This window comes from Falco cherrug, chromosome 7 (assembly GCF_023634085.1).
Source record: "Falco cherrug isolate bFalChe1 chromosome 7, bFalChe1.pri, whole genome shotgun sequence".
NCBI classification, from domain to species: Eukaryota; Metazoa; Chordata; class Aves; order Falconiformes; family Falconidae; genus Falco; species Falco cherrug.
Window position 1 is genome coordinate 19,851,003 of NC_073703.1, and position 16,445 is coordinate 19,867,447.

A 16,445-nucleotide genomic window follows, 5' to 3' on the forward strand; every position below is an offset into this window, starting at 1 on the left:
CATAGATCACCACTAATATCTAGTCTAGCATAGCTGCAATATACCCAGTACAATTTATTCTATTGGCTTTAGCTGCTCTCCCAGCAAGTGCTATAAAACCTCATTTATGTCGCTTTTAACAGAGGTGGGATTCCAGCATTTGAACCCAAATACTACAGTCTTCTTTTTCGATGAGTTGAATAACGCCTCTGATCTCAGGAAATTTCATTACAAGTCTACAGGTTTCCCCCCTTAGCTTCATCTTTAAGGGTCGACTGAATAATGTAACCATGCAGTTGGCAGGTAAACCAGCAGAAATTCAGCACGAGGAACCACATAACTGCTGAGATGCATTACAACTGTGATGGGAGCTTTGTTGTGTTTCTACCCCTCACTGACCAGGCAATAATTCCTTGGTAAAATGCACGGTCTTCCATCTGTCCAAATGCTAGCAGCGTTCTCACTTCCCCTCCCCTCCTTCAGCCAACCCACTCCAGGAAGGATGAAATGTTCAGCAGTAAGATTAAGAAAGAGTCTCGGGTGGCTTGCAATTATAGTATCATGTTAGGCTTTTATTTTTGGTAACACCGGTCATAGCGTGCTCACAGTAGCATAATAAAAATTGATACTAATTAGTTAATAGTAAGTGAGACCTAGAGTTTATCAGGGGGATTAACAACCAGATGAGAGGTGGGACAGCACAAAGTCAACCTGAGGCCACAATGCCCCCAGCTAGCTATTCATTTTGCCAGGAAATACCTCACGTGAGCTTTATTGCTATTACAACCTGTTTGGAATTTTATTCAGAAGGAAAATAAACATCTTTCTCATATGGCTTTAAATCCCCCAAGTGCTACCAAAATGAATTCTTTGATTACTACTGCTGCTCTTAGATTTTTCCGGAAAATTTATCCTCAGAAAAGGATCAAATCCTTCTCTCTCTGTCTTCCTTCTGCACACACACCAAACCCCAATGAGCTTTACAACCATATTGGGTTTAGGGTAAAGTAAATCACATTTTCATTCTATTATACAAATAATGAAAGGATGAATGGCTAAGTACTTGAGCTGGGTTTCATTCCAAATATCAAGAAAAGCAAACATCCATGCCAATAAATAGAAAGCCCCAAAACTCAAGAAATAATACCTTCCCAGACCCTAAGGCCCAGCAGTCACACATTTGTCCACCTCTAAGAACTGGAACTGACTAGAACAGGTCACAAAAATTACATCAGAACATGCAGCTAATGATGCTTAAATTGGTTAGGGAAATAACAACTGCATTGTCCCTTTAAAGGTTAATTGCAGACCTGCCAACTGAGTGACCTACATTTGCCTGGTCAAAGCATCTGTGAGAGGGGGCAAAAGAAATACTTTCAGAAAGGAAATTCTGTTTTGACGTTAAATGATACACTCTTCCTTTCCATTGCTCACAGGCCTTGGAACGCAAACTGACCCTATACAGGGTACAAAGCAGCACAGCAGTCTTTCATGTCAGCTGCTGGCAACAGAATAAAGACCAAAAAGCTACAGCCATGTGAGAAGTTGGTGATTTTTGGATTATTTCCTCCGTGCAAAGGTTTCCTCTCATTCCTCTTCCAAATACAGAAAGAGCTTTAGGGAAACCCTTTCCTTATTAACATATTTCCTTAAACTTGCAGCCTGCTTTACTTACTTCATGATTCCAGTGATAATTGTAATTTTTTCTTTTTCTGCTCCTATGAATCACACACAAAGTGCACATTGTGCTGACAGAAGTGGGCAGCGAAGTTCTGCCACTCCACCATGAAAGTCCACTTGTAGAGAAAGTGAAAGTGGCAGTTGTGAGCATCCTAACACTCAGCACATTATGTAAAATTGTGGTTTTGTCTTCTCTATCTCTGAAATAGAGAACTGGAAATGCAACATTTAAGAAATACTAAAATCTAGTCTATGAATGATATTTCCTTTCAAGATACGTTTTCTTTCTTAAAGCATGTTATTCTTTTGTATGCCCTTACTACTTTTCCATATGTGCCCCTCTTTAAAGATGTCTATCTCCTCATTTCTGATTATTCTTATTGTATGGTATGCCCCACGCATTTTAGCGTGGCGAAATAAAAAACAAGGCTGTGCTAATGGGAACATAACTCTTCACATCTGAGAAAGAGCTCCCTTCCTTTGCCAGTGGACAACCCAGAGAACTGTCAGCTTGCTTTTCATGTTTCTGTCCTCATCCCAGTGACTGACTATAATTCCCTAACACATTTCAGCTATGCAAGAACTCTACTTACAACACCACGATAAAACCAGGAGCACTTAAACTGTTTAAATTAGGCTTCTAGTTGTAGGTACCTCAAACTTCTCTCTCCCTGAGCTTCATGTGCAGCCCTGGTTTCTAAAGCCTAACTGAATCACGTGTGAACGAACTTTCTAAAGCTGAAAATGTTAATATCCTCTTCACAGACAAGGAATGTCAAAATTTATGATATATAAATTATATTTTGAATTTTGCTAAAGAAACTGAACAGTTCTTTGTCAGCTGCCTGGAAGCAGGCGGAGAACTTTTCCACTTGTTGCTAAATGACACAAATGTATTTGGCTGCCTTGAAGGACTGTTATTGCTGTCAAAATTCTATTTGCCTTGGAAGCCATCCCATTTCATCTTACCATGCTATCGAACGTGAGCTTATCTCAGTCACAAATGTCCATGCCTCTTTCATTGTTTTATGGAAGTCTGCTAAAATTACAGCTTTATATAAAGGCCAGTACAGTAAGTATTCTACCAACGGTACATATTGTGAAAACACAGATGCTATTTTTTCTATAGCCTGACTTTCAAGTATCATCCATTTACTGAACACTGAACACTGTTCTATGGTATGCAAATCATCTCTAGAGTAACTTACATTTTGAAATCCATTTTCCATATATCTGATAGGACCAGTAATCTTTGTAAAGAAGGTCTGTACACTGGATTTTGTGAATTAAGGAGAACCATTAGGTTTGCCATTCTAGTAACTCCATTTTAAAGTAACATTTTTTGTTCTCATTCTGTTTTTACAGTCACCACCAAAGAATCTGAAAGTTATGCAATACAACAGGCTTTAAAGCCACCAGGGACTCTCCTAACACAAGATGAAAATTACTTATTACGCAAATAAGATTAAAACAGTGACCTTGAATCCACAGTCTTATGCCAAGGGGCAGTGTGTGTGTGGGGGTGGAAAAATCAACTGTGGTACAGAAGCTTGCACTGTGCTTAAGAAAGCACAAGAATTCTCAAAAGAAAAGGCCTTCATCATAAGGGAAAGCGGAGGCACAACGGACATCACGGTCATTTTAGTATTTCGTGTGGCAAACCACTTATTAGGTAATAACATCACCTCACTTCTGCACACAGTCAATATTATTTTCTGCTAATTGTCCTCTCCTGTTTCAGCCATTAACTGCAGTGATTGCTCCAAACTGTTCCAGTCTCTCCCGGCCTGCAGAGGCCACCACAGCAGCAGGGGACAGCCTGCAGGGATGGAAAGCCAGCTGTGCCAGCAGCCTGGCAGCAGGTCCTGCAGAAGCCGGGCCAGCTGGGATTCCCTTGGAGACGGAGGGTGCCAAGGGGCTGGAGCAAACAGGCTTTGAATGACTTTGTGCTGACAGTTCAAGGCCAGGCTTCCAATATTAGTAATAACCCAGCTATGTACTACAACCTGTATCTGTTACGCTGCGCAGCTGGGAACAGAAGTGCTTTATAGTAAAAGACTGCGTAGGAAAATAGAAAAAAGAAAATACAACTTTTGTCCTAATGCAGTCATGTTAACACGACTACTAAAAGCCTGCCTCTGGCATTCTCTGAAATTTTATAAGATGATCAGTGCCATACTTAAGTTATACTTGGTCTAGGCCATCCATTTGCATGGGTTTGAAAGACAGACGAAGCAGTGATTAAAGGGAACGGCCAACACCTAGGAAGATCAATGTCTGAAAAGCTGGCCCCACCTTTTCAAATTTGTGCCTCACTAACAGATTAATTCCTACTTTCAAGTATTTTTTTAGACAGAGAGTTTCTTGCAGGGGCTGAGGATGTCTTTATCACCAACAGAGTCCTACTGTCTTATTCCAGTCAGGCTGGAATATTGCCTCAAGGTAACATTCTTTGGTTTCGTTTGGGTCAGCAAGATGTCTTTAAAAGGGGAATTACAGTTGACTGCTTCATCTAAGAATCTTAAAGATGGAGGTGTTTTTTCTGTTGGTTTTTTTTTTTGGGGGGGTGGGTGGGTGTTTGACTTGTTTGGGTTTTTTTGTTAACTATCTGGCCGCCCCCCCCCCCCCAAAAAAAAAAAGCAGTCCATCTCCATGCATTTCCCAGAAGAGGGATGAGAGGGAAAAAAATAGAGAACTGCTGAATACATATTTTGAGGAAAGACAGACAGAACAGAGAGACATTTCAAGAGCACTCCCTCCCAGGGGATCTCCATGCCCATTCTCCTCAGTTTCCAAACTGGAAACACATCTGTTTTCCTTTCATACATATATTAAAAAAGTTTGATATATTGGTATCTAAGAAGAGAAGAAAGTGTTTCTCCAGAAACTGGAGAATTAATGGCAATTGAATGTAACAGCACACTTCCACCCAGTGTTAAAGACTGAACAGCTAATATAATTAAATTGATAAATACATATATGGTTCTATGTATTGAACAACCACATTTTTTAGTTTCACCAAACAGGAAATTTTGCTAAAAGAGGTGGTAGAAAACAAAAAAGGGAAAATAGAAAACAAAAAGCCCATAATAGAAACTCTCTGAAAAATACCAAACAAACCTAGAGTTCTGACTAGGAAAAAGGTGGATGGGTAGTTGGCTATTCTTCATGAAAGAAGCTTGATGAATCTTTTTTTCAACCAATTAAAATCAGAATGGCTGTTGAAGTTAGGAATCCAGTTATGGAGTTGTTACTTGTTCTGATTTTTATCGTTATGGTGAACATGGAAATATCAAACGAGAGTGTAGCAAGAAAGGAAAAATATGTCAATAAATCGTAAACAAATCTTAAAGGGAAATTAGATAATCTGCCTAGTACATTTGTAGAATAGTTATATCTGTTCTTGGGTGCTATTGTATAAGTAGTCAACAGGGAGTATAGCCTTCCACAGAAGATGGTTAACATTGTAAAAGTCAGTCTTAGCCTTTGATAACCTTTCCGTAAGTATTAAGAACGACATGTCAGATTAGAGTTGGTATTTTTTGAAGACACATCATTCACAGCAAGAATGAGATCCATGCCCAGACACGTACCTTTTTTCTGGCTTGGCGTGCTGCCTCTGGGACTGAGAATGCCTGCTGCCCCTCAGTGCCCCCCTGCTCAGGTGGCTGTTGTTATGGCCTCCAGAGGAAGCGGAGGCCCGAAGGCCAGCCCAGAGCTGCTCTTCATTCCTGTGAAGCGGCACAGATGTGCGGATGGCAGAAATGACATGGCCAGGATAAGCAGTCAGCGAGTCCTCGCGGTGGCGGGGATTCTGGTGGGCCAGAGCTCTCTCTGAGCCCGGGTACTGCTGCCCCGGCCACCGGTAGCCCCTGTCACGGTAATAGGCCGGGAGGCAGGGCCGCGTCTGCTCCATCACACCGCCACTGCAGCTCCGCGAGCAGGCAGACCAGGGCCCCCAGCTGCCCCACATGCCTGGGATGCCGGCACCGCTATCCTCAGATGCATCTCTTTGCTCTTCTATCCTCTGGGGAACCTGTAGGCACAACAGACTGACTTAGGAACAAGAATTCACACTGTAATACAAGGAGAGCACTAATATCCTTTGTAAGCCATTAAGTGAAACAACCACATAGGAAGTAACTTGTCTTATTCATACCCTGTCAAACAGCTGCCCATTCTGCCAGCATAGGAGATCTACAGCCATCAACTGCTCAGACCAAAAATATTTTTTGGATTGTCTGGATAGGAATAGATTTTATTTAGTTCTCGGCAACGGAAAACACTGCATAATGCAAAGCTTGGAAATGTGGAGACTGCAAACCGTTATAATACTAGCAAGGTCAGGAAGTAAGGTCATTTTTGGTGACAAACTTGGGTCAACAGACACTGACTGCTCTTTTCCACTCTGATGCCTCCACAATGGAGATTGCTAGTGGTTGCAATAATGTTTCAGGAACTCCCTTCTAATGTGGAACTTTTTAGGAAAGCAATGACATAAAAGGACAGGCCGATTTCCAACCAGCCACAAACACTGCAGCTGTTAACTCTTACATTACCACTTTTTCCCCACCCCCCCATCAATGCTTCAAGGAAAGGAGTTATTCAGGATGATCCAATCCTACATTCACAGAAATCTCCATCAAATTCAACGAAAGACAATTTATTGGTCTCAGGTGTTAAGTTGGTCCACGCCCACTCTTCAGCAGTACAGGGAAAGCAAAACAAATAAGAACTCCAAAGAAGGGTGTGTGTGTGTGTGTGTGTGTGTGTTTGTCTTGAAGGAAGCTGGGAGGGATTAGGAAGGGCAGGGACTGTTAGTGTAAGGAGAGCTAACCCCTCAAGCTGTAGTCAAATATTTAAATATCCTGACTTTGTGGTTAGCAAGGTATAAACACAGCATAGAAGTTACAACCACCCACCCCGCTGTGGACTTGTGCCCCAAGCTTTATGCATTCCTGGAGTTAGACATAGTCAGGATTTCTCTGTGTTTGCCACTGGGCAGAGTTGTCACACAGAAATAAGATCCATTTTCATTAAATACATAGGTTTTCTGTTGCTTCCCTTGTCCAACTGGCTGAATCACAAATTTTTCAAAGCAGCCTTCCAATGTCTGATCCTCACAATTACTAATATGCAGAACATTCATTTAAATGACCATCCTTTAACAGTTTATTTATATCCTGAGCAACCTTTGTACCAACAAGCACACATGTATATCAATTCAATTAGGAGACACAAAAGGCAGTCCACAAATGCTTGCCATACCTCTCCTGCTACCTCAAAAGGACCTTTGGAAAGACAGCCTTGTCTGTCTCTGTGTCACTTCTCTCCCCTTCAAAGGATGACCTCCTAAACGGGTAACTTCCACTAATAATTTTGCCTCAGCATTATCCTATAATAGCAAAAGATTAACATCTACATACTTTGCCTCTAGTCACAGACAACATGCACAGTCACTAAGTGAACTGCAAACCACCTATGCCAGTGAGCATAAGTTACTGATCAGCTAGCTATAAACATGGCAGGCTTTGGTGGAATGTGGTTTGCAAACACGGGTTGAATACAGCATTACAATAGGAAAAGCCAAGCCAGCACAGGGTTTGTGGTGCTGCTGTGTAAGAGTCAGTTGTGGTCTACATAATCTGAAACATTTCCCCCCTCTGAGGTTGTTCTCACACTTTCATCACCAACCACAGGAAAAACTGCATTTAATTATAACTTCTGAATAATAAAAAGCATCTGCATTAATGTGATATGTTACCCATTTCTCCAATGTTATTTGAAAACAGGAGCAGATGGCTCTGTATTTAATATGGGTTTTTCCTGTAGGTACCCCATTTGGCATCAGCCTTTTAAATTCAATAGCCTGTACAACCTAATACCACATAATGTCAAAATTATGAATAACATGCAACAAAGTCTTGGTTTCTGGCTGTTAAATTTGCTTTCATATCCAGTAACAGAACACCACTGGCTCATGATTTGACCAACTAAACAAGCTATTCTTCAGTTTGTGATATTTTCAGTGAATATTCACTGTTCATACTGACACTACACATTAATGTAGTTCTACCACAGATATAAAATTGTAACAGTCACACACTGGGACACTTCTGGTCTGATGGTTTGCAGTAAGGTTTACTTATTATAAAACTAATAGTGCTTTGTTATCAGACAACTCAGTTTTCATTAGTCTGGGGTATCATTTCTATGATGGTTCAGCGCACCTTTTTTTTCCAGAAGCCAAAGACACTCATGCAGGCAACAAATAAAATCTATTAGTCTGCAAGCAACTCAAGTCACCAGTAATGTAACAAATACTTCATTATGCAGAAACAGAAACTGATATAATAGTGACAAGTGTTGACTTGTTGCAGAGAGAACTTTCTGGCTGCCAAACTTCATTGCAGCAAGAATTGTTTCAGGTAAAATGATACTTTAAATGACTGAAGGCAATGTAAAGTAATTTCACACCCCTTAATCATCACAGTAAAAATGTTCTAGACATAGCACCATGTGGTTTCATGTAGCTAGTTAAGTAAGAACATAATAATAAAAATTAAAAAGCTAACAAAAAAAAAAGTAACAATATAATATTTTATACTGATGTATATTCATCAATACTACTTCGTTATAAGATGACAAAATTTTGAGACAGGAATTTTCGGTAGCAAATCAGGTTATGCACTTTCATTTTTGATTAAGTTCTCTGTTTTCTTACTTTGAGAAAGACAGGGGCTACAGATGAATCTTTACAGAAGATGACATGTGAATGACGGCATAATCTACTCGGTGAAACCTACTATGAAGCCTGAATAAATTCAAGCTGCTTAGTTTAAGGAATGGAAAACAGGGGGCAACAATGAGCCTTCCCAACAGGTCACAGAAATACAAAGAGCTGTTTTCTCTTTGCAGCAAATTGTTCTCCATGTCTATAGCCAACACACAAGGAACAGTGGATTTAGATTTAATCAGAGGTGATCCAAATTAGCTAGTAAGAAAAACTTCTTAGTGGAAAGGCAAGCAAAGCACGGGAACAGACTGCCTGAGGAGATCCTGGCACCGTGCTGAATCTCTACCAGGAACAGCTAAGGCAGAGCTGACCCTTCCCCAGGGCAGAGGGGCTGACCTACAGCTCTCAGGGGTCACCCCCCATCCCAGCCCTCCCACTTCCAAGTTGCTTTGCAGCCAGTCACGAATCCTACCGCAGCTCCAAGCTGCAGCCAAGAAATTACAGGTAGCTATGGGAGCTGAAGTATTCCGGAACATCTCAGAAACACCACATATTGCAAGATTCCTGATGCTAGGTCCCTCCTCCTCTCTGTTTTAGAAATTGCCTATTAAACAGCACACTTTCTAAAGGGAAGAGTTTGAGCCTACGCTGGGGAGCAAGCAAAATGCACACTGAATTCTGCTTGCCAAGTCATGAAAGTAATTTCTTAATCACATAGCCTGCAAGAGGGAGAAATCAACCAACCCATTTTAATCTACTTTCCCATACTTCGTGATTGATTCCTTCTCTAGATGACCTACGAATATTCACTCTAGCTACAAACGCACCATCAAAAAGATTTCTATCTACTGCAAGTTAATCAACAACCAAATATGTTGCTCTACAAATTCAGTCTATTTCCCCCTTAATTTCACCCCATAATTCTAGCCCTTTCTTTCTTTCCTATACCTTTCCAGTTATTTGGCAGGACAAGGTTTGTAAGTGGAAGCAATACATTCCACTAGGTACAGCTGTGAAGTAAACAACATAAAGAAAAGACAAGTGCTTGCAATTTCTACATCTGCACTAAGTCCTATCAAGTTGCAATCAAAGATTCTTTAAATCAGAAATTTTCTTCATGACTACTGTTATGCACCAAATACCTTTGAATCTGTCACCTTTCTAACAGGGAGTGGCAAACTGAATTGAGGCTAGATTTCCAGAAGGGTAGTTGTAGGACCACTCTTCTTCCTTTACATATCAGCACTCTCCATCCCTTTCTGTTCTTTCCCCCCAGATTTCTTATATTTCACTAGTTTGCTTACTCTTGTAAACAGAGGTTGCATTACATTCAGGTTTTATTCTGACAGTTGTCTTATTCAAATTAGGCAGTTTCTAAAACAGTTCATCAGGTCGGTGGTTTTTTTTCCAAAAACATCATTCATACGTTGAGTAACTTCAGAAAGGAAGTAATTTATTTACCTAAATGAACCTGGCTGAACTGAAAATTAATAAAAAGCCAGGAAAACACCCTATTTAAGCAGTCACGAATGACCTGATTTAATCAGAACCAGTCAGAAGCTCAAAATTTCCCAATACTGGGATCATTTATTTAGAAATAATATAGGAGAAAAACATCAGTACCAGCCCAAAGTCTGTTTCAGTCACAGTGAAGAAGATAAGAGAATTCCCCAAAATTTGAAAGAGAATACTACTGCGCACCCTGTGGGCAGGCATCTATGAAACAATGTAATTTCCATTTTTTATCTTTCTAAGAGATACTAAGAATCTCTCTGTTTCTTGGAGGTTTGGTTTTTTCCCTCCCTGTTCTTTGTTTGTAAGTTGTCTCATTGTACAAGATCTGTAAGATAATACTTGTGATTTAAGTTACTGGTTTTGAACACTAAACAGAGGCAAGCCAGTGAAATTAAGACAGCAGAGGTCAACACTGAAAAAAGGGAGATGTTTATCCACATGGCAGAAAGGAAAACAAATTCTAATTCCTGTGTTTTCCTTCATTTTCCCCAGGTCCATGCAACATGCCTCATATTTGCTTCCTTGGGTCAACTAATCAAGCTAAGACAGACAGTTAAAAACATATCATCAAAATCTCCTCTCAAATGAAATACATACAACTCCCAGGGACTTAAATGCTCACTAGGCATTGGGTTTCTTCTGCACACAAAACCTTCCATACCGATTCCATGCAGAACTAAATAGATGCACAGGGAATATTTAAGACCATGGAATCTAACCCTTAATGTACAACTAAAAATCCATAACTAGCATCTAACATTACGATGAACTGTAGAGGAGCTACAGTGCAATTAAGTTTGTTTGATTTTAAAATATTTCATACACACATTTTACTTATCTTCAATCAACAGGCATGAGCATGTAGATTACACAGTAACAAAAACTCTGTATATCATGGGTAATAAACTGAAATCTGAAAGCAGAATTACATAATTACATCCACTGGTTTTTATGTTGGGGGGCACGGGGGGAAGAAATCTAACTTTATGTTCTTCACTTGCTTACTTCTGAATTTTAAAGGATTTCAGAAAATTAAAGTTACCCTATAGAATTTGAATGTTTAGTACCTTTTGGGCAGACTAATTCTCCATTTAATTGCTGCCTAATGCAATAATTGTCATTCCTGTAGTTTTAGACTTACGACAAGCATTTAGTCTTTCCTCACTTTTACTAGATTACAACTTCAGATATTATTGAATCAAACATGTTACCAGTAGATTGACACAGATGGCATTTTAAACAGAAAAATAATTTATCATGAATTCATATAACTCGGCAATCACTCTGATCCTGAATCAAAAATTCCAGCAAAAGCTAGGGGTGCACCAGCTATTGAAATAAAAAGCAAATTTCTAGTACTGCCTCTGTCAGAATTTAGAAAGAAGATTCACATCTTGAGATGTCCGCAGCAGTTGTTGAAACTACATAAAACAAGAATGTCCCTGAAGAGGAAACATCACTCAAACTGAAAGCCACAAATATTTTAAATTAACTAGATGTGCACGACAACAGTGACTGACAATGCAGACTGACTGATCTGACAAACACTGACTTTAAATACTACAGGATACTTCACCCTGTTAAACTATAGTTTACATACAAATTAACTGTTCAGAAAAGCAGAAAAAAGTCAATAAATCAGAGGCCCATTTAACCTAGTATTGTATTTCTGACTGTGGAAGAAGCAAAGAAGCTCCTTCAGCAAAACACCATATTCAAACTGTTTTTCATACCCACTACTGGACGTAATCTCCACAAATACAATCAATACCTTTTTTAGCACATTTCTAACCTTGGCTTCCAAAAGACTGCGCATTTCACATTGAAAAAGTGCTTCCTTTTCCTCCGGTTAAACACACAGCCTGACAATTTCACTGTCTCCCCCAAATTTATTCATTGTGGTAAATGATGACTCATTCATTCTGTATTCTCCTTCACCATACTACCATGTTTGACTTGAAATCACTAACACAGTCTCATTCCAGGATCTCTCTCTGAATTCCAACAGTCTAAATCTCATTCCAGGATCTCTCTCCGAATTCCAACAGTCCAAATCTATGCGGTCTCTTTTTGTAAGGAAAACAGGCCAGTCTGGACTGTCCTCATTCTCAGCACCTTTTCCACTCCTACATTTTGACACGGGCGTGCGATGCTACACACAGTACTTCGCATTACTGATGGACTTCCACAGTAATAAAGATCATAATGCTTGGACAGCATATACTTTTTAACCAGCTACATAATTAAGCGAGCTGCTATAGTCACAGCCCAAGTTACGAAGTATTCTGCAGATACTGAGCATGTTACAGTGGTCTAAATTCAAAACTGAAAAGGGATTCAAGACAATGGCAGGCTTTAAACCTGGAGCTATCTAAACCAAATCAGACATTTCTGACTGATTTTTTTCCAATTTCATTTTAGATACAATAATGTTATATTTCACAGATTTAATTTCTAACATGTTATCCAGTAATTCTGTTTCCTGGATAAATGTCCTGAATTTAAATGGATTCATGACCAAATTAACTACATAATACATTTGAAAGAGCCGTGACAAGCATGCATGTATGTTTTGCAAAACTTTATGGTATTACTTTCACCCAAAAGCAAAGAAATTGTATCCAGAAGAACATTTTATCACCTGCTCAGAAAAATGCTACCAATGATATTCACTCAGCAAACTCATGTTCATGTGCTGGATGCAAAGTGGAACTAACAGAAGCCAGTGTGCCATTTTTTATTTTAAACTACTACTCTCATATTTGTCCTGTGCTTCCCAGAGCAAAGAGCCCTAATCCTGTTAACATTCCTCAACAGCCTTCAGGCTTTAGGCATTTTTTCATTGTCCCTCCATGATCCTTTTTCTAATTACACCACACATGGTCACCCATGCTATGACACCAAACTGTCACCATTAAAGGAGTGTCAAGGCTCTTGGAAAACACAACCTCTTCTTATTTACTCCGTTACCTCAGGGTCACACCTCCTTGATTTTGTAGCTCTGACTGATGAAGGTTTCATTAGAGCACAGCCTGTCACAGAAGATGTACACACAGCTTTTATCACAGCCAGGCTCAGCCTGACTGAGGATTTTAAAAGCCAGTATAATAGTATATTGTTATTATTAAAACATGCGTACGTCATATTTGAGGTGAGATGAAAACAGTGTTCTTCACGGATGTTCACCATCTTATTAGACAATTGATCAATGACCAATCATCCCACAAAGTAAGAGCTAGTCTTTGCCCTCTTAAAATTTCACAAGTGTAAAAACATAAGCAGACAACTCACAGAAACTAGAACTGAACTGCAGTTCAGAGCAGAGCATGCCAAATTTTGAATGAGCTGAGGAAATTGTAGTTTAGGTTTAGAATCTGTTCAAGTGTAACATTATCATATTTCCCTGCCAGTGTTGTAAACATATTTATGGAACTAGTTTAATTCCTTCACCAGTCTAAGCATCTTAAAAGAAATATTCTTCCAGTATTAGCTCGGCCAATTTCCAATAAAGGCCATACCTATATAGCCATGACAATTTCCCAGCAGAAAATCTTTACAGTCCATTTTACAGATGTTCATTTGCAACAACCATAATTTTTATGCCTCTTACAAGAAACATGTGGAACATTGGTGGTTTGATAAAAAACACTCTACCAAAAACAAGCCTAAAACTTGCAGATAGCAATTTCTCAGATCTCTCAAGGCTAGCAGAAGAATGGAGCAGAGGCCAAACCAAACATTATGACACAATGTGTACATGTCTGCCTGGTTAGTATGCTCAGCTATTTTAATCCTTCAGTGCATTTTGGAAGCCTTTAATCAGAGATGTAGTAAACCGTTTGAATTTTACAGTACGTGGTAAGTGTAAATATTACCAGCTTAAATGATTTGGGTTTCCGTTCTTTGTATAAAAACCTCTGCCTGAACATCTGTGCCTGTGAAGATTAAAGGGCTGAAAAGCCTGGAAATAGAAGACCTTTGTATTCACAAATCACTGAAGGGAGTTACAATGCCTGGAAAGCTTAGCTGCCCCTTCAACCAACTTTGACCACATCTGAAGAAACTTTAACATTATTTGAATAGTGCAGAAAGTAAACAGCTCTGAAAAAAGTTCAGAACTGTTTTTGTGCCAACAGAGTTCCCAGTTTGGCTAATTTTTTTCACACCAAGACCACCTCCATTGTGCCCTGTGAGCCCAGTGTTTTAAGGGAGAAGTTTCTTTCCATTTGTCTGTGAAACCACTAAGACCATCAAGTAAACAGCTGGCTCACTCCTGACCTCAGTCTACCAGTTCTATATAATCACTCCTTATCTACAGTAGGGATTTAAGGTGAGATAAAGACGATAAGCATCAGACCGTCACTTTATCACAATAGGCTTCTTTATTTTAATAAACTATTTCCTCATCATTGACTATCATCTGTGATGTTAGTCACTCAAATTGTACTAAATAGATGCTTTTTCCAGGTCAGTCATCTTCAGCTGTGACAAAGCTGTTGCCATTCTATCCTATTTCTACACTTAGAAAAATTCTTGAGAGCCACATGTGGTAGAAATACAGAATTTCCTTGTTCAGTGATTGTCATAACACCTCTCAGGATCTCTCAGCCTCATTCACCTATCACTCCAGAAGCCAAGAGGAACAAGTTGTCATAAATCAGAAAGAAACATTCCTTAACAGAAGAACTCACATGTGATTCCAAAAAGCTTCTCACCTTTATCATTGCTCTGTTCCAAAGCCTGGGACAGAACTCGCATGCAATACTGCTCTGAAGGAAGACGCACAGCTTATCTATGACCTTGTAAGCTCACCTGCTCTGGAAACCAACGGGAACAAAGACCCTTTCATTCTTTCCAGAGAAACACAGAAAGAGCTTTAAGCCCCTCATGCTCCCAGCTTAAATAAGTCAGTATTTTTTATTTTAAAAAAATAAATATATTCAGAGGTCCATGATAAAGTAGGTTAAAAGTAACAAAACCATTGGCCTTGATTTTTCAAAGCATCTATTTGCATAAAATAATGTATCCTTACCCTGTTTCCTTTCCCCAAACAAAGAAGAATTTTGTTTCCTAACCATTTTAATCCACAACATCAAAGACAAGGAATTAGTAAGCATGCAGAGATAGCAAGAAAATCATTTCAGCTGTTGTTCTTAATTGCACTGAAAGACTAATTTTAAAGGAAAAGTCTTGGCATGGACTAAATCATCTCTCCTGTTTTCTAAAGATCACTATTAATTAGATTAGCAACATCATTAGCTAGAAAGGCTCTGTTTTATCAAAGTTTCAGTGAAGGCAACAGCATGTATATTTATACAGCTAAAGTAAAGCAACTGTGCTGAAGGCAAGTGGATATACTGACCAGTAGAAAACTGCAAGAGAAATATGGACTACATTTTGGTTGGTAGTGTTTTATGCGACTGATGTGCATGAAAATGCAATAGTAATAAACAACAGTTATCTTATAAAGATGAACAACATTACAAGAAAAAAAGTGATGCTTGCAGACACCTGTTGCAAGGAACATGTACGCAGCAGCTGTACGTAGATAGATACATGGTGACTAAGCTGCTCTAGTAAAATTCAGTTTAGTGTACACAGTCCGGCAGGACTGAACCACAGTAACTTTGTAGTAGACAATGTTAGCATGAGCTCAGTTCCAGCTCAGACAAGTTATACATTTCAGTCACTGTTGACCTTCGGGCAGAGCGTCACCCTACCTGGAGTGCAAGGAAGAACACAGCCTTCCATTATATGCTTCTGCTTCTCAGGATATGTAAAAGCAAGGTGGTGACCAGCCGTGGTGGAAATCCCACAGTACTCCTTAGAACTATTAGACAACTCCTAAAGGTACTCCTTAGACTATTATTTTACTCCACTCTTGTGAGACCCCATCTATGTACCATGTACAGCTCTGGGGCCCTCAACATCAGAGGGGCATGGACCTGTTGGAGTCCAGAGGATGGTCATGAAGATGATCAGAGGGCTGGAGCACCTCTCCTGTGCAGACAGGCTGAGAGAGTTGGGGTTGTTCGGCCTGGAGAAGAGAAGGCTCTGGGGGGACCTTACAGCACCTGCCAGTACCTTAAGGGGCCGACAGGGAAGATGGAGAGGGACGTTTCACAAGGGCAGGCAGTGATAGCACAAGGGGTGATGGCTTTAAGCTGAAGGAGGGTAGGTTTAGCTTAGATATTAGGAAGAAACTCTTCACAATGAGACACTGGCCCAGGCTGCCCAGAGCAGCTGTGGGTGCCCCATCCCTGGCAGTGCCCAAGGCCAGGCTGGATGGGGCTGGGGGCAGCCTGGGCTGCTGGGGGGTGTCCCTGCCCATGGCGGGGGGCTGGAACTAGGTGATCTTTAAGGTCCCTTCCAACCCAAACCATTCTATGATTTGCCCTGGTGTCCTGGCCAAAAGCCAAGTTTAGATATTAACTGCTTTCTCTAACTCCAACTTCCTCCAGTGTTTCAAGGATCTAGTAGACTTGCTTCATGCCTCACATTCTACTCTGTTACAGTGAGTTCAGATATATGAGGC

At 40.0% G+C, this 16,445-nt stretch overlaps 1 protein-coding gene across 1 annotated transcript in view; it reads right to left on the reverse strand.

Moving 5' to 3' along the window:
• The window catches only part of THSD4 (thrombospondin type 1 domain containing 4), a 319,815-nt gene that overhangs the window by 271,574 nt on the left and 31,796 nt on the right, over positions 1-16,445 (reverse strand). Inside the window, exon 4 of the mRNA XM_055716936.1 lies at positions 5,253-5,695. Coding sequence (XP_055572911.1) covers positions 5,253-5,695 — 443 coding nt within the window. The remainder of the gene's footprint in view (positions 1-5,252; positions 5,696-16,445) is intronic.